The sequence below is a fragment of the Buteo buteo genome, chromosome 14 (assembly GCF_964188355.1).
Source record: "Buteo buteo chromosome 14, bButBut1.hap1.1, whole genome shotgun sequence".
Taxonomy (NCBI): Eukaryota; Metazoa; Chordata; class Aves; order Accipitriformes; family Accipitridae; genus Buteo; species Buteo buteo.
Window position 1 is genome coordinate 4,714,701 of NC_134184.1, and position 26,093 is coordinate 4,740,793.

General features: G+C 44.8%; 1 protein-coding gene across 2 annotated transcripts in view; it reads right to left on the reverse strand.

Moving 5' to 3' along the window:
- The window catches only part of TM9SF2 (transmembrane 9 superfamily member 2), a 28,593-nt gene extending 19,302 nt beyond the window's left edge, over positions 1-9,291 (reverse strand). The window contains exons 1-4 of one of the 2 annotated variants that reach the window (XM_075045923.1): positions 9,144-9,291; positions 5,079-5,146; positions 3,587-3,680; positions 2,731-2,858 (exon numbers count right to left, since the gene is read on the reverse strand). In XM_075045923.1, the coding sequence (XP_074902024.1) occupies positions 2,731-2,858; positions 3,587-3,680; positions 5,079-5,146; positions 9,144-9,281 (428 nt within the window). In that variant the 5' untranslated portion in view covers positions 9,282-9,291. Of the gene's footprint in view, positions 1-2,730; positions 2,859-3,586; positions 3,681-5,078; positions 5,147-5,258; positions 5,295-9,143 lie in introns of those variants that run through there. The other variant, XM_075045924.1, reaches the window with a different exon arrangement.
- Positions 9,292-26,093: the final 16,802 nt, after the last annotated feature.

The window sequence follows — 26,093 nt, forward strand, 5'->3', positions numbered from 1 at the left end:
TTCCAGGTTCTCAGGAGACTCCAAAGACTATCAAAGTCACAAGCAGCAGCACCACCAACCAAATCCCACTCGCTTCACCATGCTACTATGGGGTACAATTAAGTTGCTAATTAGGAGCTATTCCAGATGCAGATTCATTACAGTTGGACCATATTTGGAATTCTACCTCCATAATACATGCTAGAGATACCTCTTGCTTTTGTTAGTATTTTAATTTCCTAATCAAAACCAGGTAAAGCATTAACCTATTGCAAATAAGTATGGTTGTGGTAAAGGCTTTCCCTTGCATCTTCTGCAGCAAAGACATCCTAAGCTGCCTTCAAGCAGCAATGCTGGAACAAATCGGTAGTTTAAGAAGCAAATCATTTTTCACAGTTAATCTTCAAATTTAAAATGACTTGAAGAGATTATACATGTGGGGCAAATGTGCTATACAACAGTGTCCTTATGCGTCTCTCAAGAACATCTGGTGATGAACATTGTCAACCAAGATATCAGTATAGCTGTTGAGTTCAATTCAGTATGTCAATTCCTAATCTTATTAAGTGGCTTTTAAAACCTTAAAAAGTACTTTGCACCATCTGTGTTCCCCAGGAATTTTATGACAAATTGAAGCTGGATAATAAACCTCTATTAAATCCTCACTTACGCTACCTTGCTGATCCCTGTACAACATACCCTTGTACCATACTCCTGGACCATGCATCATTCATCACAAAATCCAGCCGCTTCCACTGTGTGAAGCTGTGGCTGAGGAGAACTATCATTACCATACAAACATAAACAGGGATTCTTCATGCCACTGGTTCTAAAGTTTTAGGGCAGCAGGCCTAGCAAAAAAATAAATAGTAGAAGTGCTATTAAAAGAACTAAGAATATAAGAAGTACCCTAAATTTAAAGGGAAGTTTTCACACTGAAAAACAGAACTACATCTTACTAAAATCTGAACAGTCCTATCAAGTTAGTGTATTTAAGTATATTTTTTAGCCTGTACAGCTAAGTATATTTGTAAAACAATTTAATCTAAGGGGGGGGGGGGGGAACAGTTTAAAGTACTTTTCTGTGTGATTAGTTTTACACAGTTCTGTTTCAGTTTCTGTCAGCTTAAGTTTTGGACTTTCCTAAAAAACATTAATTTCTTTCAAAGAGTGACAGAATCATAGCCTTGGGAAACTATTTTTCATTTATACAACAAAACATACACAAACTTTTAAAGCTGAAGCTTTATGCCAGACTAAAATGCAACAGTGAAATTCAAAGTAGTGTAAATATTATAAATATATGCAGTATTTAATAGGAATATAACCAAATCCAGAATGTTTGAAGCTCTACTTATTTCGGCATTAGGCATATACACTTTGAATCCCTGCAAAAGTAGCTGTACCTTTCAGGTGTTTTTTTATTTCTTCCTGGTTTACCTACATGAACATACGGCTATTGCCTGTGAATTCTTCTGACCTAATCTATCAACTTCCAACTATACTAATTTTCAAGAGTATCCCAGAAAGATTTACATCACTGAGCCATCGTTTATCCTTAAAAAGGGATATCACGTATTGGTTCCCAAGAGCAGTAGAAAATGCATTTATTGCGTTTCCAGCAGAGGTGGCTGTTTCAAAACTAAAGAAATGGAATGAGACATTACAGAAAAACATTTAATGACAGTGGCAACCTTCAACATTTCACCTGCATTTTTACTAATATATCCAGAAAGTTTTAATCTAATTAGATGAAGATCAAAACATTTGTTCCCATGAAGCAGGGAGCACATTATTTGGAATCATATGGGCAACGTCAGTTAATTATGCTCATGTATTACTTGCAAAGACATGCCACAGGAACTCTAACAACTTCGTGCCCAGGCTTCATGGGTGCCCTTGCACCCAAAGTCTGCTGTTAGCACAGCACACCAACATACAAAGCACTATACAAACATCGACAGCCTGGCTGGGTATTTCCAATGTCAAGACAGAGCCTGCTGATAAACATTTCCCAGCTCTTGGACGTGGGTGCAGAGCATGGCTACATCCTAACTGAAAATCAGCATGAGATTCAGCATACACATTCAGCCTTGCCCCACCCTTAATGCTTATCAGAAGAGGACCTCAATGTCCAAGCAGAAACAGAGCCCCAGCATGCTCTAAGACAACTCAGATGGTCACAGAGAGACTCAGGGAATAGGAAAGGACCAAGTGTTTACGCATTCCTCAAACTGATTTCATTAATTTTCACTGGCCACCTTTCACTTCCATATCCTACAAGAGAAACAAACTTAGCATAAAACTCAGAACTGTCAATCATATCTCCTAGACAAAACATTTGTAGAGGAGTGCAAAGGCTCTCGAGGAAAACAAAGATGACACAGCAATAGAATGAAGGTCCCCTAAGACTCTTCTCAAGCTAGGGCAGGATTAACTTCTACATTTACAGGTGCAAATAAATAGCAGGATTTTACAGTAAGCACAGGGGCTGCACAAGAACCACACAAAGCTTTGTGTTTGGAAACAGACTTGTTTCCATTATACCTGGTGCTTATCCTTCAAGTAAAGGAAATTCTTATGATGCCAACAAATAATGTAACATCTTTTGCAAGAACAGAAGGGGAATAGATTCAGTGCAAATACCTAGCGTTCAATCTGTATTAACTTGCAAATACAAAATTATAAACTAAATTAAATTATCACCAACATACTAGACTAACCAATCTATGAATTTTGATACCAACTTACCAATGATGTTGATAATTCAGTAGCATACTTTTTTTCAAAAAGTCTAATTTCTGTTTATCTTCTGTCTTTGTGGTATCATATGTTTTTGTACAAACAGATTTACATGTCTCCTTCTTGTTGAATGTGAACTAAGAGAAATAAAAGACATATGAGCAAACCCAAACTTTGTGTCATTTCAGTATTTAACAAGTTTTCCCTGTGCATTTACAATTGCCTATACTATAATAAAAACACCTAACAAATTACTAAGACTATGTATATTAACCCTCCAAAGGAGGTTTTTATATTGGTGTGCGCTCTAAAACCGTCCTGTGATCACTGTAGGAGCCCTACGCTAAGAGCTCCTTGTTACTGATTAAAAACCGTTTTCTGCAGTGATTCACCAGACAAGTTATTTGACCTCACAGCAGCAACGCCATCCCAGGCAGATTCAACTGATAACTTTTTCTCCTACTACATGTAGGAGAGAAGGCGACAGCTTCAGTCACCAGAAAAGACAAGCTGGCTAACACCATTTCTAATTCTTGCATTTTACACCTGCTGTATTTTCAGATCTGGTTCCAAGAAATGAGAGCACTCAATTCCCTCTAACAAGGGGACGTCTGAGGAGCAAAAATCAGGTTTTGGCAGGTTCCAAAGAGAGAAGACAACCTCCAACAGCATTTCAGGCTACAGCTTCCTGATGCAAAGTGCATAGTTATAATTAGGTTAAATTGATAGATTTCCATTATGTGGAATTTCAGATTTTGAAGCTCTTTGAGATAAAGCTCTTGTGAAGAGGATCTTCAGGATTCTGAGCTCCTTTCATTTCATCTGAACATATGCATTACCAAACACCCCTCATCAGAGAACGAACCCTGTAAGGAGATGGTTCTATCCTCTCTCCGAACAATACTTGGCCAAGGTTTTCAGAGGGACGCTTCTTTCCTTCCGCTTGACAAAAATCAAACCTGAATTAGAGAAAAGGTACAAAAGTTAATAAAATATTCTCAGCTGCAAATACTAGACCTCAAACAGTGCTCCTAAATCAACACCTTCATCAAAAGAAGCTATACAGCTTTCCTTCTAGACAACAGTTTCTTCCTTGAACTGCAAAGCAAAGTCTGAAAATCACAGTCCCTTTTTGAAAAAAAACCAAAAACAACCAAAACCAACAATGAAATCTCTTCATCAGCTATTTCAGAACTCAGTTCATATTAAACATGGCAGCATAAAAGTTTCCTTAAATAATTAGAAGTTTCCTATTCATGATAGGACAAGGGGTAATGGCTTTAAACTGAAAGAGAGTGGATTTAGGGTTCTTTACTGTGAGGGTGGCAAGGCACTGGAACAGGTTGCCCAGAGAAGCTGTGGATGCCCCATCCCTGGAAGTGTTTGAGGCCAGGCTGGATGGGGCTTTGAGCAACCTGGTCTAGTGGAAGGCATCCCTGCCAGTGGCAGGGGGGTTGGAACGAGATGATCTTTAAGGTCCCTTCCAACCCAAACCATTCTATGGTTCTATGATTCTATTTGTACAGGGATTTTAGCCAAGAATTAATAGAGTTTCATGACAGCTCTGACAGAAAAGCATGCAGGCCAGATTCTTGGGGGGGAGGCATAATAAAAGCAAAAATATACATACACACACATACAGACAGCTCCTTTACAGCAAGCACTATTAAAATAAACAGTTTACTGCAGTTTTATTCACCAACACATTTAATAGCACATCCTCCAAGTTTTTCCAGCCTAATTTCAAGTACATCACATCTGTCTTCATTAAAGTGTAGACATGACTAGTGCTTAACCTCTTCAATATTAGCAGTCAAAATATTCTTTGAAGCAACAACTTTACATAGTTGTACCAGGCACTGATACATTTTGTGCACTCCTATGATGTGTACCAAGAAAACATTTAACACCTCATTAAGATAATTGCTGGGAAGTTCACACCTCATTACCACTTCAACTCATCTGGCTATAGGCTACTAAAGACAGCAGTTAATACTTTGATCTATAAAATGACAACTAATGCAGAAGAGTAAGTATTTCTTTATATATACATGCACACACAGACACATTTTAACCATAAGTTACTCTAAAGCAGTGATTCGACCTACATGAGGGTCTAGGAATGCATGCACTACTTCTGAAGTACGAGCAAAGACAACTGAGAACAAGGAAGCAACCTATGCATCCATCTGCTCATTGAAAATTCTATATTTGTAAACTTATGTTAGCAAAATAAATAGACATTCCTCACTGGCAAACTGCTGTAGCAAGATGTAGGTAATATTTTAAGAGAAATTAAATTAATCTTTTTGGAAGAACCGACAACTAAAATGACATAAACAGTTTAATATACTTACGCAGTATATTCGTAGGGAAGGACAGACTCTACAGAGTCAAGCCTGTTCACAAACAGCTCGATTCCAGACTGAAAAAGTGGAGATAATCAGCAGTTATATTACAGCACTTCTTCAATTCTGACAGATACATAAATAGATTTGTGTGAGTAAGGTAAAGAAAGCTGAAAATGTAAGATTTACGTAATTATACATCTTGAAATGTAGACTCTTCTGTAATGAGCTGGATCTGCTGAGAGCATAAACAAAACGCTATCTAGCCATCACAAAAACAGTGACCACATGACAAAACCACTTTAAGGCTAAAAATAACCATTCAAACTACAAGACAGCAAGAAATCATGCACAAGAATAATACAGTTATCACAGTTGCCAGTGTTTTAGTTTAGTGTACCAAATTAGAGCCATATTAGTCATCACCACAACTTTTGTGTAATAAAAGTCTTAAAAGAACATGAATAAAAGTACAGATGAGATCACTACTTCTCCCTATAATTAAGCTGCTCTACAATTCTGTCTATGTAGCAACTGACAACTGAACTATGAGGATTTAAACAATGTATCCAGACTGATACACTATTTTAAGTTTGAACAGAAGCACTTTCCAAAGAGAAGGCAAGGATATCCACATTCACCTTCATATAAAAGTTTATTGATATCTCTAGCAACTCTTGAGTAAGAACCTGAAATTCAGTCTGCTGTGGTTTCAGACTAGTTTGGTCTATACACATTAATTACAGATGGGGTAGCCTGCTGTTAGGGAGAGGTTTCTCGCTCTTCCCTCTTAGTCTCAAAATTCCTTCCCTTTTTCTAGTCCTACAGTCCCAATGCATTTCAACTGTTTACCTTATGCTGGTTTTGGCAGTTATCTGCTTGCACAGTAAACCAATTCAACTGGCCAGAACAGCAAAAGACTTACCCTCAAAAATTTTTAAAGAGCAGTTTTTAGCAGCATAGCAAGCTGAAGTGTCTTACTGTGCAATCAGACAAGGGCTGGAGACAGCAAAAGGAAGGCGAGTACTTTCAGGAACAAGACTTCCCTCTTTCAACAGCAAGCTATCTATTTTCTCACCATGAATGAAGAGGAGAGCTTTTCCTCCCTATGAAAATTTACTCAACTTTAGCCAAACCAAGAAATTCTGGAGGGGGGAAGAGGGGAGAAGATGGAATTGTTCACGCATATTTGTAGCTCAGATACACAGTACCTGACTGAAGTTTTACTGATATACTGTAGTTGTCCATGTGCAAGTAAGGATGCAGTTCCGTGTGAGGCAGGCAGCTGCGAGCTGCTAGGCTGACTCACTAAGTGAAGACACACGTTACTGCTTCTCTTTTCTCTGCCTGAAGCCATGCAGACCTGCTGCTTACCTCTGGGTAGTGCACGCTTGTCATAATTCTGTAAGCCACTTCAACTCACTAACACAGCAAAAAAAATAGTCTGGCAAAAAGTTGGATAGTTTCATGCCATGTTAATAAGATCAAAAAAGGATTTAACAAGTAACATAGCTGGGACAATGCAGGGGACAGGAACACCTTGCCCAGAGGAAGCCAGGAGTGAAATCTCTTGCTTCCAGCAGCAAGGAATTAGACTGCCTCAGCTGGCCACAGAACCACGGCCTAAGATTAGCTGTTTTTCATTGGCAGAGGAGATTTACCGGAATGGTCCAATTTTCCATAAGAAGTATATGCATTACTGCAGATCAGCAACTCTGATAAACAGTTTCCCATACAACAGCAAGTCCCCCTTTGGAGCCATCAGTATTTCTTTAATCCAAGTAAGGATTCCTAATGTTCAGGCAAGAGTTACTATTTAAGTTTGCACAGATCACATTCCATTTCCGATGATATTCCAACCAGAAATAGGAAAAGTAGCCAAACTGAGTTTGGCCAAGCAGATTAGCAGACAGCTTGGAGGAAGGGGGAAAGTCAGGACTCTCATCATCCTTGTGGTGCTAGCTTACATGCCCCGCTAACAACATCGCATCCCATCTCATCTCACCAATAGAGGACAGGAGATCCACAAAGATTATAACAGACAAACAGGAGCATTTAGAGATCTGGTCTGTGGATCTAAATCCTCAAAGCAGAGGAAAAGTCAATATTATTACTGACATCATAATCAATGGTGACAATTTTAAGAACTCCAGAGAACATGTGAAAAATTAAGGTTGTCCAGGGAAGCTTAGTTTTACCCACTCACATAAATATTAGGATATACCAATCATCTGATCGCATATTGTCTCTCCTCACCAAGGATGAGACTATATACAGTTGCAGACTACACGGAGAGAATTAGATGTGAAGAGTAATTTAGACCTCTCCATATGCCTGTGTCTCAATTACTGTGTAAGTTGGCTGGCATGAGGGAGAGGAATGAGAGAGGTGGCTAACTTCAGAAAGAGATTTTTGCAGTAATACACCTGTTGGGGTTATCCTGAAATGTTCAGCTAGCCACTAGTGGTAGATTCACATTACCCAAGCACTTCACAATTACAAAATGATAAATTCTCAGGCTAAGACGACAAACATTTTGTACATATTATATGAGGAAAAAAAATACAGAGACATCCGAAAAAGATCACCCCATAAGCGTCTCAGGTTGGTTACAAAAGATAGTAGGCAACCTAGTTTACTTGACTCAAAAAAAAAAACCCCAAAGAAAAAGAAAAAAAAATTCTGCCACAACCCTCACTTAAAACAGGAACAATTTAAACATAGCCATGTTTTTCAGGGATGCTGTGAAAAACTACAAACTGCAGCCTGAAAGTCTTAGCCGGTATTTGAAGAAGAAAAATTCCTTAAGAGGGTGGTGCAGCACTGTAACAGGCCGCCCAGGGAGGTGATGGATGCTCTATGCTTGGACGTTTCCAAGGCTTGCTTAAACAAAAGTAGAGCTGAGCTGATCTAGCGTTGGCAACAGTTGTGCTACAAGCATGAGGTTGGACTACGTGACCTCCTGAGGTCACTTCCAAACACCATTTCTGTGTTCCTACAAAAGAATGCCCACATTCTGTTTTACTACTACAGCAGAAGCAGCACTGAAACAAGAGTGAAAAAATCCACAGCTACGTGTTAGGTGCAAGATTTGGCTGGTCTGAACGGAACAATACACTGAAAGAAATGAAGGGACATTTACGGCAACTACGCCTTCATTACACATTTGGCTTACTACCTGCTCTGCTGATTAATGTCAGCAAACGGATAAAGTCAGGGCAAGGTATTTACCAAAAGCATACAGTTTAAATAGGCTCGTATTCTGAAGAATCATGGACCAGTGTTTTATGTAATACAGATTAGACTGAGAGACCAGAAAGCGCGAGACAGCCACTTTCAACAGCAGTAAGACAACGGATCATAAAAGCAATTGGTCTTGAGCTTTCTCGTTCAAGTCTTAAAGCACGGTCCGGTGTAACTTCCACCACAGCAGCAGGAAACAACTCCTAAAGCTCACCCAAAGCAGCAAAGACTATTTTAAGTACCGGCCCCCTACCAGCCACCATCCTCACAAGTAATTTCTCTACGCGAGCTTTGCCCGTCACTTACGTAGGCATGAAAATGAGTTTAAGCTTCGCTTGAGACTCTGGGGCCTGGAGGCCCCTCACACCCCGACCCTCGCAGCCGGGCAGCCCCGCCGAGGGAACCCTCACCCCACGCTGGCCGTGGTTTTCTACCTGCCGGCGGCCATCAGCTGCCCGCTCCTCCCCAGGGCCACGCACACCCCCAAAACGGCCTGTCACCGCCATTCGTACTTTCTGCAGCTTTCCACCAAGTACGTAAAAAGGGCCCAGAGAGATGAGGCGGCCGGGGCTTCCCACCCGAGCACCGTGACCGTACCGAACAGCTCTCGCCCGCTCTCTCCTCCCGCCGCCGGCGGACACCCTACCGCTGCCGATCCCGCAAAAAAAAAAAAGAAAAAAAAAACCCAACCAAACCAAGCTCCCCCCCCCCCCCCGTGAAACCCAGCCAACCCCCCCAGCAGAAGGCTAAAGGCCAGGCCGCGCAGCAAACCGGGCCCTCAGGGGCGCGGGCGGCGCCGAGGCCTCGTCGTTCCCCCCGCCGTGCCCTCACCCTGCACTCTGCCTTCTCCTTCCCAGCCTCACAGAAGTTGACGGGCGCCAGGCCCGGCAGGTAGAAGCCGGCGGCGGGGTGAGGGGGAGCGGCGGCCGCCGCCAGCGCCGCGGCGATGAGGAGCCGCCGCAGAGCCATGGCGGGCCGGCGGGCGGAGGAAGAGGAGGAGGGCGGGGGGGGGGGGGCGGGAGGGGAGGGGAGGGGGGGGTTCCCGGCGCCGTTCGCTTCCGGGCTGGGCGCCCCGCCCACCCCGGTTGCCATGGCAGCGCGGCGCCCTCCGCCGGTGGGGGGGGGGGGGGCAAAGGTCCACGGGGGAAGGTCCACGGGGGAAGGTCCACGGGGGCCTCCGCGGCCGTGTGGGACCCCCCCACACCCCCCCCCCCCGGCCTGGGGAGGCGGGGTTGCCAGTCAGGCCTGGCCCCGCTCTCGGTTAGGCCCAGTTCTCGGTCAGGCCCCGCTGGCTTCGCGGGCCTTCAGCGGGCCTCGCTCTTTTAAAAACATTATTTTTTTTTTTTTTTAAAATTCTCAAGGGTTTCGCTCTGGACAGCTCTCACGGTTTATCAAACTGAACTTGGGGTGAGACTTACCGCCGGCTGAGTGGAGCCAGGGGGTGGGGGGGGAAGACAGACAGATGAGGGCCGTGGTGGGCATCCGTTACAGGACAACCCCAATCCACGTTCCTGCCGTGTCGCTGATGGCTGCCGTCATGTGGCACGAGCTACCGAAAAAGAAAATCCCCACTAAAAAAAACCCCAACCCCTAAAACGTGTTGGTTCGATAACATAGGAGAGGGCGTTGCTCAGATTGTCGTTTTACCTTTCCCTACTTCCTAGGATTTTCCATCGGTTCAGGTCTGTGCAGCTCCAGAAACTCCGAACTACAGCCTCTAATGAAAACCAGTATTTCTAAATGTTGCAGCGTCTCCACTAATTCCCTTGATTCTCACAACGCCTTTGATTTCCTTTATTTATTACAGGGTTTGGGGGGTAGACCTGTTGCTCACCCAATCCTACCTATACAAGAGGACTTCAGGCAGCTAAGGTATTGCTAGTAAAGTCAGCAAGGAATGAGCGGGGCTGTCCAAAGGGATGTCCTGTCTGTATCCCGCAAGGCGATGATGTGCCGGTGCCTGAGGAAGCAATAAAGGAGATACCCAGCTACAGCAGCCAGCCTGTCTATGGCAGGGTGGAGCTCTGGGTGTGTTCATTCACACAGCATCTGTCTGACCAGATACAGGGTTGAGCACCTGAGCGCCTAGGCCACGTAATGTAGTCCTTAGGTAAGATTATTTTAATGTATTTTTATACCTTTTCTACATTACATAAGCCATTCTTAGTCTTAGATAAATATGTGTTAATTTATATACATCAGATATATTTGAACTCTCTCTATATTTAAAGTTGTTCATCTACCATTCTCATTCCTAGGTCTAATTCCTACTTGTCTCATCCTGTAGATATCCTAAGAGCACAATTACAAGATCAAGCCCTGTGACAAGCGCAGCTGGAGAAGAAATCCCAGCTCCCTCTTTTTATTTAAAATTACTCATGGTTAGGGTAATCAGGTTGTAAATGACCCAAGTTCAGTTTCTCTTCTGCCACAAGGGAGTTCAGACATATCTCCCGTTTCCCAGGTTAATATGCCAAGCAAATTACTTTTGTGGGCCTAATTCTATTCCTTCACATGAGAGAATATTTAAAAGCCTTTGCCCATTTAATCCTCATCTTCCTTGAGAACGCTCCAAAAGCTGCGCGGTGAGTAGGAGTTGCGGTGTCCTCTGTGATCTGTTTAAATCCCTCGTCTTGCTCTGCCTTCGTGACTACAAAACCTGCTGACTCGGCGCGATTTTAAGGGGTGCACTTCCAGTTGGTCCAAACAGCATTGCAGTGGATGTGATGCCATATGCTCGTCTCTGCTCTACAGAGGTGATGTGGAAAAACATTTGCAAACTGTGTTATTAATTCAATATTGCAACGCTTTCAGAGCAGCCATAACCATGGGTTATAGTCCCAGGAATGGCCATGGTCCTTGAGATCCAATTTCAGCCTGGGCAAAACCCATCTTCTCTAATTTAAAGAGAACTTCAGTGGGAATTTGCTTGATAATTTCTCATCTTAAATTCCCTCCCTCTGGGTTTTACAGCCATAGGTTACAATTCAGGGGGTGTGGTTTTAGTACCAGAAGAACAAGTATCGCAGGTTTTATCATGAGAAATTCCAAGGTTATGCAAGACTGTGAAATAAAACACAGGAAAAATTACTGTTTCAGAGATTAATGAACCAACAGAAGCTAAAGCAAAAAAACAGCCTGGGGTTTTTCCTCAGAAATTCTTGTGATAAGAAAATATAAAGCTAAGAATATAGAGTGGTCAGAAACTGCTGGGAAAATAAGTGTCGTTCCTTGAAAAATGTTACTGCTCTTTTTGTTAATCAGAAACCGTTGTGAATAACTTTTGCTATTATTGTGGTGGTTCTCACCTTTTGCTGCTTAAGTGTGGGTTGTGAGGGGTGCCTCCTTCTTTGGGGGATTCACAGCTCTCGTAATTTAGTTCTTCATTTCAGAAACAAACTCTTAGAAGCCCCTTGTATGCTACACCTCAGTGGCTAGTGCCTTCTCCCAGCATATTCCTGAGGGCACTGAAACCCGCTTTTCTCACTATAGCGCTTTAGCAGCCAAGCTGTGGGGCTGTTCCACTTGCTGTGAAATAAATACTCCTTGCTGTGGAGAGTGTGAGCACACAGTTAAGATTCCCCCCCTACGGGCTTTATAGCCACAGCTTACAGTTCAGTGGGTGTGATTGTAGTACCAGAAAAGCAGAATAATACTCTATTGCATAATGTTTAGAGTGCTAACTGGATACAGCTAACATCCACTTTACTGCTATTAGTCATTTCCACATTATTTTTTTAAAAATGTTTAATATAAACTATACGTTTGCAGCCTGGAACCCAAATCTCCCTTCTTGCTGATGAGTTCCCCTAACAACTAAAATACAGAGTTTTGTGAATGAGCGTGTTCTTTTTCTCTCCTGAGACAACTGGCACTAGTAACTTAATGACAAATTTTGTATTTGGGGAAAATCCCCTGCTAAGTAGCCCCTAGGCTGGTAGTTTGCTCATTTTTCTAGGTAGTGAGAAATACGGGTGAGGACCTCAGAGGGTGGAGGGGGAAGTTGAATTAAACTCCCAGATGGCTGTACTAACAACGAACGCTGGTAACAATTTCCCCCCCAGCAGGTGTATCAAGCATGTCTGAGAACTTCTTGCAGATGAAACAGGTACATTATGGTTTCCGAAGACTGATGCTACTTTGGCCTTTGGAGATTTGAGCAATGCAGTCCTGCTAAGCATAAGGTGCTTCTGCGAGTGATCGGAAGACAACCTTTAGGGAGCTTTGAGCCTGAAAACGGACGGGGCTGCGTCCCTCCTCACTGGGATGACAGCAGAGCAGGGTTACAGGAAGGCTATGGCTCTGTGCCTGAAGTGGAAGTCAAGCACATCAAGTGCCCTAGTCCTTTTGTGGATCCAAAGCTTCCTTGGCAGTAGCAACGTGTCATTGACCACGTTACCTGTGGGAGTGGAGGCATGGCATGAGCACCCCCCAGCCCACACAGATGGATGGCAGCACTGTCTGTGAGGCACTGGGGCAGAGATCCTGCTGGTTTCCCTCCCTCTTTCCCAAGGCACAGTCCTCTTGTAGGTGTTGACCTCCTGCAGCTCAGGACCATTGCAGCAGCCATGCTGCAATCTGTGAATACTCTGTGGGGCTTGGTGATGTGTAAGCTGTGCTTCTCCTTTGGGTCAAAGTAGAGCCGCAGCGTTCCAGGATAAGCATATCCTCTTGAACAGCAGCCAGTTCACTACCTAAGTAAACAGTGCAGCGTTCGAACTAGTCACACAGCGTGCAGAAACTCATCTAGTTGTGCCATTGCTGTCTTTGTTTGGTGTTACGACTTGCAAGTCTGTTTGGTTTTGCAGCTTTTTTTTTTTTTTTTTGTAATCTATGGTCAGGCATTAGATCCAGTACCTCCTGTGACTTTATGACCAGCTTCAAATTAATACTTAACACAAATCCTTTCAGGCTTTTGGTATACTATAGAGGCCTATGTCCTTTTTCCCGCTATTTCATATAGTACTAGAAATGTGCAATCAGTCTGATACCTGACTCGTCAAATTAAAAAGAGAAAAGACTGACTGAATAAAATAGACGAAGAAGAGCTCTGTCAGGTAAAAAAACACTACTGAATTACATCTAAAAAGAAAACACCGAGACAAGTATACAGCCATCACTGTATATTTAAGGCTAAATTCAGCTCGGCTGACTCCTTTGCCTAGGCAATGGGGCAGAGCCTTGAGAGAACTGAGTGTGCCAGGAGGGATGCTGCGATGTCTTGCAGCAAACACCGACCAGACTCCTCCAGGAGGGAGAGGGGGCACGCGTGGCATGTCAGCTAGTGCAGCCTGAGCACTAACAGCCTTGGGAGCAGCTGCATTTACAACTCTCTTCAGCAGTTGCTATAGGTAAGGTTTCTCTGAGGTCTCTGGTGAATTTTAAACCAGCACAAAAGAAAGTGTGGGAAGATTGCTGCCTGCCCAGCCCACGTCTCCCATGTTTGGAGCGGGTCTGGTTCAGGCTGCACCAATTAGTTTGTTCAGGTCTCAGTGTGTGAGAATATAATTGCTGTTCACATTATTAACAGTTATAGGGATTGGGAAAACCAAACCTTTATACAGGAATATGTTTGTGGATAAAACAAAGGGGAATGCTTGCTTTTTATAGCTCTATGAGCCCCAAATCAGTTGAGTTGCTTACCTGTTCAGCAGTGAGTGTGGTCAGTAATTAATAGTTTCACTGTAAGCTTAAATAACCAAGCTTATCCAAGTTTCCAAGCTTAAATATCACTCTGGGTGATCACTGTTTTCTATCAATTGGGAAAAGAAGAATCTGGTTTGGTTTTTTTTTCCTTCAAGAAGAGACTGTTCAGAATCTTTGACAAGAGTTGAACTAGATTTTGAGGGAAAAAAAGAAAAATTTTGTGTAATAATTATAGCAAAATGATTCTAGTCTGTGTGGGAACACACACACACACACACACACACACACACAGAGACACCATCTGGTTATTAGCATTTAATCTGTGGTCAAATTTCTCAAGTATTCTGTCCTCACCCTGTATCCTGTGGCATGACGTATTAACACATGCAATCAGCCACATTCATTGACAAAGATATTTACCCAAGTCCAGTTCCTGGTGGTGAATTTTGCAGTGTTGTAAAGCAAATCACGTTTATGATTATGGGAAGCCTTCTGGAACAACGTGGTAAAGGCTGCAGAGCTGATTTGGGATGCAGCTGCTGGAAATCTAGACAAGAACTGTGAAGGTATTACAGCAGTTAAATCCTTTGGAGACTCCTACTTTTCCACTAATTTCAATTGGGAATTGTGTGCCAAATTAGGAGCTGAGTGTTCATGTACTTTAAGTTTGCACTGTGCTTCTTAGGTCTTAATTTCAGTCCTTGAATTTTGTAAATACTATGATGGGTATTTTTTGGCTCATAGAAACGGTATTTGTCATAACAATTTCCCACCACCGATACTGCAGGAATTGGTCTACCAGATGTCTGGCACTGCCTGGTATTCAAGTCTCTAACGAGGACTATAGAGTGCTCCATAAGAAGCACTGTTTAGAAAGGGAGTTTCTTAATAATCTCTTCAGTTCCTGGAATTTTATGCCCTGAAGTATGAGATAGGTTATCTGTCATAACTTTTAATCCTGCTTTATCAGTGTGATCTAATTGCAACCATGACTGTTCCTCTTAAAGGCTTAAGCCTTTTTAGATTTCAAAATATTTTTCGTCTCAGTTATGACATAGTGTATCTTTGCTTGACAAATAAATTATGAATTACGTAAGAAAAATCTCTTTATTTGTTTCAAATCTGGAGCTTTTAAGTTTCATCCCCTACTCCCAGTATTGAAGAAAGGGGTAGATGGCAGAGCCCAGTTTCCCTACCCTGCATCACCACACTTCTCTCATGACTAGTCCTTATGCTAACCTGTCTGAGGGAAAAATCTAAGCCCCGGTGTCAATCAAGCTCTGAGGAATATTCCTATGAAATAAAAAAATCCTGAGCGGGTGAAAAGGTGTCCTCTAATACACAGGTTTTTCAAATAGCAGAGAAAGCGGGAATGGGGCAAAGCGGTGCTGGAGTTATAGTGTCCCTACTCCTTGGGACCTAACTTGTGCTGAAATAGATCCACAGGAGCCACCAGCTAAAAGGATGTATAGGTTTTCCTAAATTATCGGGCTGGTACCCTTTTCACTTGCTACAGAAACAGCTACAAGTCACCCTTGTCCTGGCAGGCTCTTGTACCCGGTGAGGCAGGTGGGACCGCGGTCATCCTCCCCAGGATGTCACCGGTGGGAAAGGTGGTCCGAGGAAGGCGTCCAGCGGACCACGCTTCAGCTGAGCATCCGACGTTTGGAACACTTACCGGGGCTCATCCCCCTGCTAGCAAACGCTGGTCTACACGGCCGATTCCTGCCTCTTGCACAGGGGTCAGAGCAAGCGGTGCCTGGCAGGAGACGGGCGAAAAGATGGCGAAGGAAGCAGCTATCAGCTGGTGACTTGTGCTGGGAGGCGGCGGGTGAGTAACCTTGCTCCATTTTATGCTAGTGCTTCACCTGCAAGTGCCCGCTGTGAGTGAAATTGCCTGGGCTAGTGCTGTCCTTTATCAATTTTACTCTCAGCAGGCTCCGCAGGTGAAGCATTTCATTGCGGGAGTCGGACTCTGCTCTCTCCTTGACAGCCTGAAAGGTAAAGTGGGGAAAGGAAAGATGGTAATAAATGGCTGGAGAAAAGGAAAAGCAGGATAGAGAGCGGTGAGAAGCAGGAGGTATGTTAAATGCAATGCTAATTCAGTGCACCCAGCCCTCTAATTCTGAGGGAATTTGACACTGAAAAGAGCTTTACTTAGCTCTTTTACACTTTACACTAAGAAGTAAAAGAACTTTACAACTAGAAGTGAAAAATTATGGTGAATAACTTTATGTTTAAAATGCTACGTAAGATAATGTGGATAAAACTAAAAGATAATTTTCTTGATCTTTAGCCTAACGGGGAATTACAGTGGCTATTTCTGGGAGAAATCCAGGCAAAAAATCCTTTTTTCCTGTTTTTTCTGAAGTCTGCATTTCAGATTTATATGCCTTGGTTTTGTGGGGTGGTTATGTTTGGGTTTTTTTCTTTGTTGCCCTTTCTTAAGACGACCTGCATGTGACTTTCAGTGTTGCTGGGTGCCTCATGACATTTCCCTTGACCTCAGAGAAATTCAGCATCCAGGATGAGAACCGTGCAAAATCAATAACCGCATCTGAACCTCTGACTGCCTGTTACTGGGGAAAGAAGCCCATTGATACAAGGACGGGGATGTCGACGCAGGTCTGAAGTTCACAGACCCATCTCTTTCCAGCCAGTTACATCCTCAGGCTAACAGGGAATGGGGGACAGCACAGAGCCAAAGAATTTGAGCTGGTTCCCGGCTCCTAGGAGAATTGCTTGCATGGAGACTAGGAGGCTGATTGCAGAGCTGCAAGCATCCTGCTTCAGCCGTAGCGAGCTGATACCTTGAACCAGGTCCCTGCATGCAGCAGGGGACGTGGGGAAGTGCTGCCTGTGCCTCCTGTAGGATACATCCCACAGCAGCAGAAACTCTGTCCTAGATATGTGTTTGGCAGGCGACTGCGCCGTGTAGCCGGTCCCTGAAGTTTTGGGGAGAAAGAGCAGCTTTTTGTTTCAGTGACGTGAGGTGTACGCAGCTGTACCTGGTGGCTTGTGGTTTGCTGCTGGTTAACGTGGGAAAACTAGTTGAGAGGCTGCTGCTGGGTGGAAAAGATCAGAAATCAGCAGAGCTCTTGAGTTTCAGGAGAGGAGGGAGCGAAAGTGATGGACTAATGAACTTAAACCAGAAGACTTCACCCCGCCCGAAGAATTGGTAAATGCAGTCTTGTGGAAAGGAATTTTAATGGGAAAGGGAGCCCGGGAGAACTGTCAGCTCCTCAAAGAGGCACCGGAGATGCGATGAAAAACCACCCTGATGCAGGAGACTCGCAGCTAGAATGGGGAGAGGCCAGCGTGGCCACCAAGGAAGATGACCTGACAGTCAAAAGATGGTGTAAAAAGTGGCTGGCAGGCAGGAAATATAAGGAAACCTTCTCGCTCTGTCCCATATGACGCTCTCATTGGCAAACTAGAGACGTGTGGTCTTCATTAAACTACTGTAAAGTGGGGTAAAAAGGAGGCAAGGGATCAGGCAAACGTGTGGAAGACAGAAGAGGAAGAAAGAGGTGTGGAGAGGGAAGGTGGCACAAAATGGGGTAACTTTTTTTTCCTCCGAGAATAACAAAACAAAGTAGGAAATCAAAAGTCAACACACTATTACACATCTAGTGTTGTAGTTTCACGCTAATGCCTTTGTCTTCATAGCAACGGTGCGTGACAGTAAATAGAACCTGATTTGCCAGATCAGTAAAGACAAACCTGCCCTATGCTGACAAAAATATTAAGATCCTTTGCATGAAGCTCTTTGTTTTCTGAAATGAGGGGGAAAATCTAGGCAACCTCCTGCAACTCCTCCCATAATGAAGTTTCCTTTTATATTCTGGAGGGTGGGGTCTCTTAAGTACCCAAATTTGAATGATTAAAAAAATCAAGAGGCGCATTTTTCTAATGGGTAGACTACAAGAGGTCGTTTTGCTAGCTCCCACCCACAAACTGGTTTAATAATGTTATTTGCCCTCATTTGCAATTAAACTTCTTTCTTAGGTGCCCCCGTTGCCCTTTGCAAAGTGACTTGTTAGGAGTGCTTGGACAATTCAGGGGAAGGAGTGCACCAGGAACGGGGGGGTCGTCCTGTTGATTTTTATATAGATCTCCGCTGAGATCTTTTTTAAAGCATTACTTCACATGCTTTAAAAATTGTTGTCAGTATGTCCCATTCAGTAACAGGATTAGTCTAAAACTTAATTAAATTAACCTAAACAGGTTAGTCTAAAACTTAATTAAATTAACAGTCAATGGGATTAGGATGTCGAAAGTTGATGGAAAACATCAGCTAGGAGAATTATTATCTCTGTTATTCTCTGTTATAAATTCATTGTAAACTAGAGGAATGCTGGAAATTTCAAATTACATTCTGATTTATGTCTTTCATATCTCACCAAAGTTAATAAGATTATGTAGATTACAGATAAACACAAAATTGCCTGTTCAATTTATGATTGGTGGGAGAAAGGCTGATCAGATGGGAAAAAATCCATGCATGTTATTTACATTGGAGAGAGACAGAAATGCTTGGGAAGTTCTGGTGAAAAGATGATGGCTCTCTCAGTGACCTCTTCTCTCTGGAAATTACAGTACATTCCCTGGGAGGATCACTTGCCATGCTATACGTGATCACTTTGCAGACAGGCAGGAGCAGAAAATAGAGGCTGTAGTGAAAAGAATCTCACCTGATGTGTGAGTTTGCTAACAAGGCAAATCTCAGTATACTTATAATGAAAATCATCCATAAACACTCCTATGTGGCAGGTAGGTGCATGGCTCAGATACAGGTGTTTGCTTACTGTTCTTGGATTTGGATGAGCAGGAATACAGTGTAGTGCCGCTGAGAAAATGGAAAGGTAACACAACCCAAAATCTGCCAGAGGCAAGATTTTTGCAAGTCAACTTTTTTTTTTTTTTTCAGTTTAGGGAGTCTCCTAAATAGTATGACTTTTTAATATGCAGAACTCTTGTAGTCCTAAATTAAAATAATAGAAAATTTAAGTGTGGAAAGGGTAATTACTATTCTGACACTACACGGTGCTGCGGCTGTATTCACAGATGCTCACACTGGGTGCACTGGCTGGTACATTTTATGTGGATGTTGGACAATGCTGTTTCAGCATGGATGAGTTTCTATACTGTTCCTCCTTCATACAGATGAGTGAGTGCAGGGTGGTAGTCTGGCAGGTTGGGAACGCATATGACGGTGCAGTCTATGGATTCGCATGGACCATAGAGCCTCTTCATGCTGTATTTGTGTTTGGAGCACGTTGTATGCTCCAGGAGTTTTGCAAGCCAAAAAAAAAAAAAAAAAGAAAAAAAGAGCAATCTGTGGTGGCTTGGTCTGCCAAGAATGGTGAATCTGGAAGCAATTACAATCAACAGCTGAGTCTGCTAGTACATCGGCACCTCTGGTGCAGTGGGAAAGGCTTCATAAAGGGCATAATTATATTTGTGTGAGCTGGCTGAATGGAAAATACATGCAGCTGAATATGCAAGCCATGCATTCATTGCTCTGAGTTGGGTGGCATGTTTGGATTGCAGCAAGTTATGTGTCTACTTGTGTACATAGAGTTGCATTGATTGTTTGCAACTTCTCTGAAATTTCATCCGTGCTAGTGAAGTAGGCCAGTACCTACATTGATAACTCTTACATAAAGAAACGAGACCATAGAATCACAGAAATGTTGGTTGGATGGGACCCTGGACATCATCCCACTCAAAGCAGGACTACCACCAATGTCATACCATTAGATCAGCTGTGCCTTTATCCAGCCAAGTTGTGAAAAGCCTCCAAGGAAGGAGCTGCCACCACCTCTCTGGAGCACCTGGTGGAGGTTTTCCTAATGGGCAGCCTGAACCTCCCCATCTGCCATGTGTGGCCATTGCCCCTTGTTACATCCTCTGGCACCTCCAAGGAGAGTTTGGTTGGCTCTGTCATCTTTGTACCTGCTCTTCAGGCAGCCGCAGGCTGCTGTCCCATCACCCTTTCGTCTCTTCTTCACTGGTCAAAACAAGCCCAGCTCCCTCCACCTCTCTCACGCTGCATCTGCACTCCAGACCCTGGACCTGTTTTTTCCAGATCCCCCTTGAAGCAGGGGTCCCAAAAGAGGATGCTGTACTCCACCGGCAGACCTACCAGTGCCGTGCAGATGTCCGGGTCAATCTGCTGGCCATCCTCCTCCCAACAGCGCTGAACAAGCAATTTGCAGTTATTTGCAGTGAGATTATACCATGGTCTCATATTCTTCTTGTCACCCACCATAGCCTCCAGGTAGTTTTCAGCAGAGCTGTTACTTCCCAGCTTGGGGTTATTCTGTCCCAGCCGCAGAACTTTTCACGTCTCCTCGTTGAACTTCATGGGATTTCTGCTGGTGCAGTCCTTAGGTTTTCAAGGTCTATTTATTGATGCTCTACCATTAGGCTTGTTAGCCACTCCCTTAGTTTAGTAGCATCCACAGATCTGTTTAAGGATGATACATTTATGGATTTGCATTCTGCCTTCTCATTCAGGTCTTTGATGAGAATAAGGAAAGATACTGGCACTAGAAGCAACCCCTGGGGCATTCTGCTTGTTACTACCTACCAAACGGGCATCAAACGTCGATCACTGCCCTTTGAGCGCCTGTGGTCCAAGCAATTTTCAATCACCTGACAGTAAAACAGACATCGGACCATGCAACAGACATTCGACGCAGACTTCTGCAGCTCCCAAACGCGGGTGTCATGCAATGGTCTGCCACTCACTCAAGGCTCCTTATCGTTTCAACTTGCTTTCCGATACATGGGACAAGGTGCAGAAAGAGGCTGATGTTGCTGCTGTGGTAGGTAAGGAAACGTGGTTCTTGGGCTTGCTCTTGTAATTTTTCACGTTTTTCGCAGTATGCTGGTGATACAGTAACATAGCTCCAGGACTACCAACTCTCAGTTGCTCACAGCCCAGTAGTCTCTCAGCCCCTACCTCTGGGACACAAAGTGCCTTGACCTTCCAGGGACACTGAAAATCTCTCTTCTTCTTGACTTTCTTGATTTCCCACACCCGCCTTTGTTTTTCTTCAGCTTCGCATACCCATCTTCATTCATTTCTCTTCTATCCAGATGTTTTTTCCGGAGTGGTGTCCACTAGCGTGGAGCATTAGTGCTGGAGGTCCCAGGCAAGAGCAGCTCCCGTGGGTGGGGAATTGCCTGCAGGAGGTCATGGCCATGGCCCACTGCCCTCTCTCCTGCTCTTTGCTCCCTCACCGAGCCAAATAACGAAGCATTTGTTCCTGACAAGCAGATGGGGATGAATTGGCAAGGAGCCCGGAATCCTTATAACTTAATCTCTGTCTACTCAGCTGTAAGTAAAGGGAGTTTTGTCTCAAAAGAACATGATTCCTTTGGCTTCACCTCCATATATTTGCTCACTGACATCTTTTTTTCTCATACTGTTATCCCAAGAGAAGAAATGGAGAGTTAGATTTCCAGCTACCAAGAAAAATTATCCATGGGCAAGGGAGGATGGATGAGAGGCCATTCACTAAAAGGCGATTACTTCTGATGAGGACACTGTGCCACTTACAAGCTTTTATCTCTCTATAAATGCTGTGCTGCCTCAAGTATTGTAATGGAAGGAATTCAAGGCATAGGGAAGTGTGGTTTTCCATTTACTCCAAGGAAATCGTGCTGAGACAGATGAGCTGGGGAATTCCTGTAGAGGCATTTCAAAGTCTCATGGTAGGCTGCTCCGAGGAGGAGTTTTGGAGACTATCTAGAATTTTTACTGCATTGGAAAGCCTATTTTAGTAGGAATGGACAAAAAATGAAATCAGTAATAAGCTGACAAGTGACATCATGTTTCAACGGGCAAGAGGTCACAGCCATCCTCTTTTACCTAGAATATGCCAACAAACCTTTAAACATCCATAACTTTTTTCTTTGTCAAAGTGCAAACGCGCATTTAATTTCTCTCCCTCAACCATCTTTTTCTTATGGAACTCGGAGAAGGGATGGATGCATATAACTCCTGCAGACGCTAGAGCTGGGATGTAGCCTAAAATCCATACAGGGACACGAGGTGTCTTCCCTCTTCTCCACTTGCCTGCTATTTTGAATAAATTGCTGAGTGAAGGGTTAAGTGTTGGCTGGCAGTGAGTGGTTGGCAGGTGTGGAGGTACTACTACCTGGCATCAAGCCGAGGCTGAAGTCAAGAACACAGACTATGAACATATCAGCTGTTCCCGATATGTCCTGAAAGTTTCCCAGCTCCCAGCAAAGGCAATACTTTCCAATTTACCTCCTTGCTAACATTAAATCCTCTCTGGCTGGGACTGGGGAGCTTCCAATGGACCCATCCTGGGTAAAGAGCGAGAACAGCTCCTGCGAAAGGACCCAGGCTTTGAACTCCTGAGTTTTACCCGTGACGGCCGCACCAAGAGCCTGGTTTATCCGAACATCCAGACAGGAGCGATATCGTCTGGTCAGGAGTCGGCGCAGGGATGGAGGGGAGGACTGCACAGGGCACAGCGGACCGGTGGGAGCACGCGAGGACCTGGCTCCGTTCCTGGGGCTGCATGCTTTTCCTGCATGCCTGGTGGCAACCTGTAATGTAAATTATCCGTCTGCCCCAGGGCTGAGAGCAGAGGGCACCTGACGTGGCACTGGCAAAGCGAAGGATCTCGTGCAGAAAACCAGCGCTGCAGGTAGGCAGGCAGCGAAGACCTGGCCACAGAGGGCACCCACCATCTCTTGCTAGTGCTAGTCGGGGCTATATTTAGACTAGTTAATGAGTAAAAGATTTATGAGAAAATAGCTGCTACTTCTGTGCGCACACTGACGCTGCTGGTGGTACTTCAGAGGCCAAGAAGCCGTGCCTAAGGCTACCCCGAAAACACCCGGCGAGCGTGGATGCCCCGAGCGCTGCGCTGTGCCGGTTTCCCGATCCTGTGCCGCTCTCCGCGGCCCCGGCGGAACATCCCTCCCATTTCAACCACGGCAGTGCCCACTCCGAGCAAGAGCTGCCGTGCGTGTCCGCCCCGTGCCACCGAACAAAAGGCTGCCAACCCGCTCCAGACCTCGGGCCGGGCTCCCCGAGGATGGCTGCTGAACTCTCCCCCGCTGCCTGTTGATAAGATTTGGTGCTTTGCAATTCCCCTTTCCAATTACCGGCCCCGGTCCCCGCGCCGGCTGGGCCTGGCGTGAGCCGCCGGCTCGGCAGCGACATGGGGGCTGTGGGATTTGGGGAAGGAGAAGCGGTGGGGCAGAGCATCAGTCCCTGGGAGGGCATCGCCTCGCAGCCGCCTTCTGCTGAAGTCCTTGGAGGTGCCTGCGGGGCTGAGGATGGAGTCGTCCGGATAAGCCACGTGGAAGTGGCCCTTACGTGACTTAAGTGTAGGAAAAATCTTTTTTTTAAGTGTTAGGCCAGGGACTCAGCGAGTACCCGGGCGAGGGATGTTGTGGCATGTCCGTCACTGGAGGGCAGGGGAGAGAAATATCTTTCTGAAATGGCTTGGGTATAACTGACTGTTTTGGGGGCATGGAAATGGGGAGGGTGAGCCCTGCTACCCTTTTTTCCTTTGGCTGCATTGCTGTATTGCTAAAAGAAGCTTGGGGGGATTGTCCATACAAATCTAAAGATACGACAGTTAAATACTGACACCACTATTCTAGGTATTGCAGGCTTGATGCTTTCCCTTATCATAGGCACATTCCCACCTCTATAACATCCACGTAAAGTTATTTGAAGCTCCAAAACTGGCCTCCTGTGACTCTCAACAAGCAGTGATCCCGCAGTCATCGGCCGGCTGCAGGCTCACTTCGCGGCGGCAGCGGCACGAGGCAGGGTGTCCGGTGGGGTGTCTGCTGGAAATCCCGGCTGGCATAAGGCTGGTGCCCTCCTCTCCCCTTCTCCAGATGCAGGCAGAGCACCGCCAAGTGCCAGGCATCCCTATGGCACCTTTTGTACCCGAGACTGCTTTGCAAGTAGGACAAATTATGGCGGAGCTTGTGCGGCCAGAGTTGCTCGCGAGGGATGGATGAGCAACCTGAGGACTGCGGAGGGCAAAAGCGGGGAGCTGGCATCTTCATTTCCCCCCTTCCCTAAATTCCCTCTTCCTGGGAGCTGGGCTCCTAACCCAGGCTGGGACTGAGGTTTTATTGGTGTGAGACTGGAATCCAGCTCAGACTGCCACTGCAGGGACTGCGCTCCGCAATTAGCTCAGAAAAGAGGTCTCCGGAGGGACAAAGGTTTTCTCACTATAAGAAAGAGCTCTCTATTAAAGTGTCAGCTCAAAAGCAAATCTTATCTGAGAACAAAGAGGCTGCTGGCTGGTTATGATTTTTAATATTTTGAAGAGCTCCTTTTCTGAAAATACTTTTTTTTTTTTTTTTTTTAAATAAAAACATCAGAATAAATGTGAGCAAATTGTGAAGATCCAGTCTTGGCCTTGAAAGGAAAGAGGTAACAAGCATGGCCCGGCAACTATCCTAAAACCCCTGTGGCAAGCAATAATCTTGCAAAAGCCAGTGCAAGCTATGTTTTCAATTTATAAATTAAATGTATTTAAAATTTATGAACTTTGACTGCATGAGTAACTACTTCATTAGACTTTAAGGCTGCATGTTTCCTTGGCTTTTTTCATGGTAAAGTAAAACACATTTCTAATAAACATGGAAAGAGATTCCAAGCTAGAGTCACTACTTTTATGTAAAGGACCCTCCAGACTCATTAAAAAAGTTTACCACCTAAATAAAGCAAGCACATTGTAATTCTTGAACTCATAAAGTTGGTAATATATACAGAATATTAGCCTACTCTTACATGTACACCGCTTGGTATCGATGAACGACATACAGTAAGGGGTTTACTACAAGGAAATTAGCATATAAAACTATGTTTTGGTAAGTCTTAGACCAAAACACAAACTCGAGGAACAAGAGAATGCAAGTTGGGCGCTGCTCTGATTTGCTGAAGAAGCATGGCTAATTATATGCAGATCCCGAGGAAAGGGCTCTCTGGTCCTTTGACACTGAAACTTTAGCTGTAACTGAAACTGCCCCGTTTCTCCTATTTTATACCAACTATTTAGACTCCTTTGACAGCCAGCAGTGGGGACGTGGGTGGAGGCACGGTGGTGCCCACACCGTGCGCTGGCCCACAAAATGAGGCTGTGGCTACAAGAGCTGGCACCATGCACATCCCCTTCCCCAAGCAGCACCGGTGGATCCCCCCCTTGAAGTACAGCGTCCTCTTTTGGGACCCCCGCTTCAAGGGGCATCTGCAAAAACCGAACAGGTCTGGCCGAGGGCTGCCACCATGGTCTGGCGCCTGGAGCGCAGGTGTGGTGCAAGAGAGGTGGAGGGAGCTGGGCTTGTTTCACCCAGTGAAGAGGAGCCCAAAGGGTGATGGAACAGCTGCCTGAAGAGCAGGTACAAAGATGACAGAGCCAACCAAACTCTCCTTGGAGGTGCCAGAGGACGTAACAAGGGGCAATGGCCACACACGGCAGATGGGGAGGTTCAGACTGGCCATTAGGAAAAACCTCCATCAAGTGCTCCAGGGAGGTGGTGGTGGCTTCTTCCTTGGAGGCTTTTTATGACTTGGCTGGATAAAGGCTGACTTAATGGTATGACATTGGTGGTAGTCCTGCCTCGGTGGGAGATCGGACTAGGTGACCTCCAGCAGTCCCATGTAACCAACATTTCCCTGATTCTGTGGTCTTTTTCCCCAGAGCAAGGGAGAAGCATATCCCAAGTCAGCTCACCCGATCAGAGAGCGAGAGGGCAGCTCTGCCAGATCCTGGCTCCTGAGAGCTGGTCCCAGCCCAGCTCTTACTCGTAAGTGTGCATTAGGCAATGCTGGGGTTCAAAACCAAGTTTGCAAGTCAGACTTAGCTAGCCAGTGTCTTAAACCCACCAGTGTCTGACTTCCACATGGTTGTGCCTTGTAGTAGTCACGGCTCAAGGTACTTGTGCATCGCAAGGTAGCGTACTGGCTGTGAGCCCTCCAATCTCACTGTGGAGTACGCCGTAGGAGACTCCAAATGAGGCTGAAAGCCACACCTTCCATTTCAAACCTTCAACCCTTCCTCACAAATCCTTCGAGTTTTCTCTCCGACTGTAGGAGTAGCCAATACAAGTTGTCTTCTG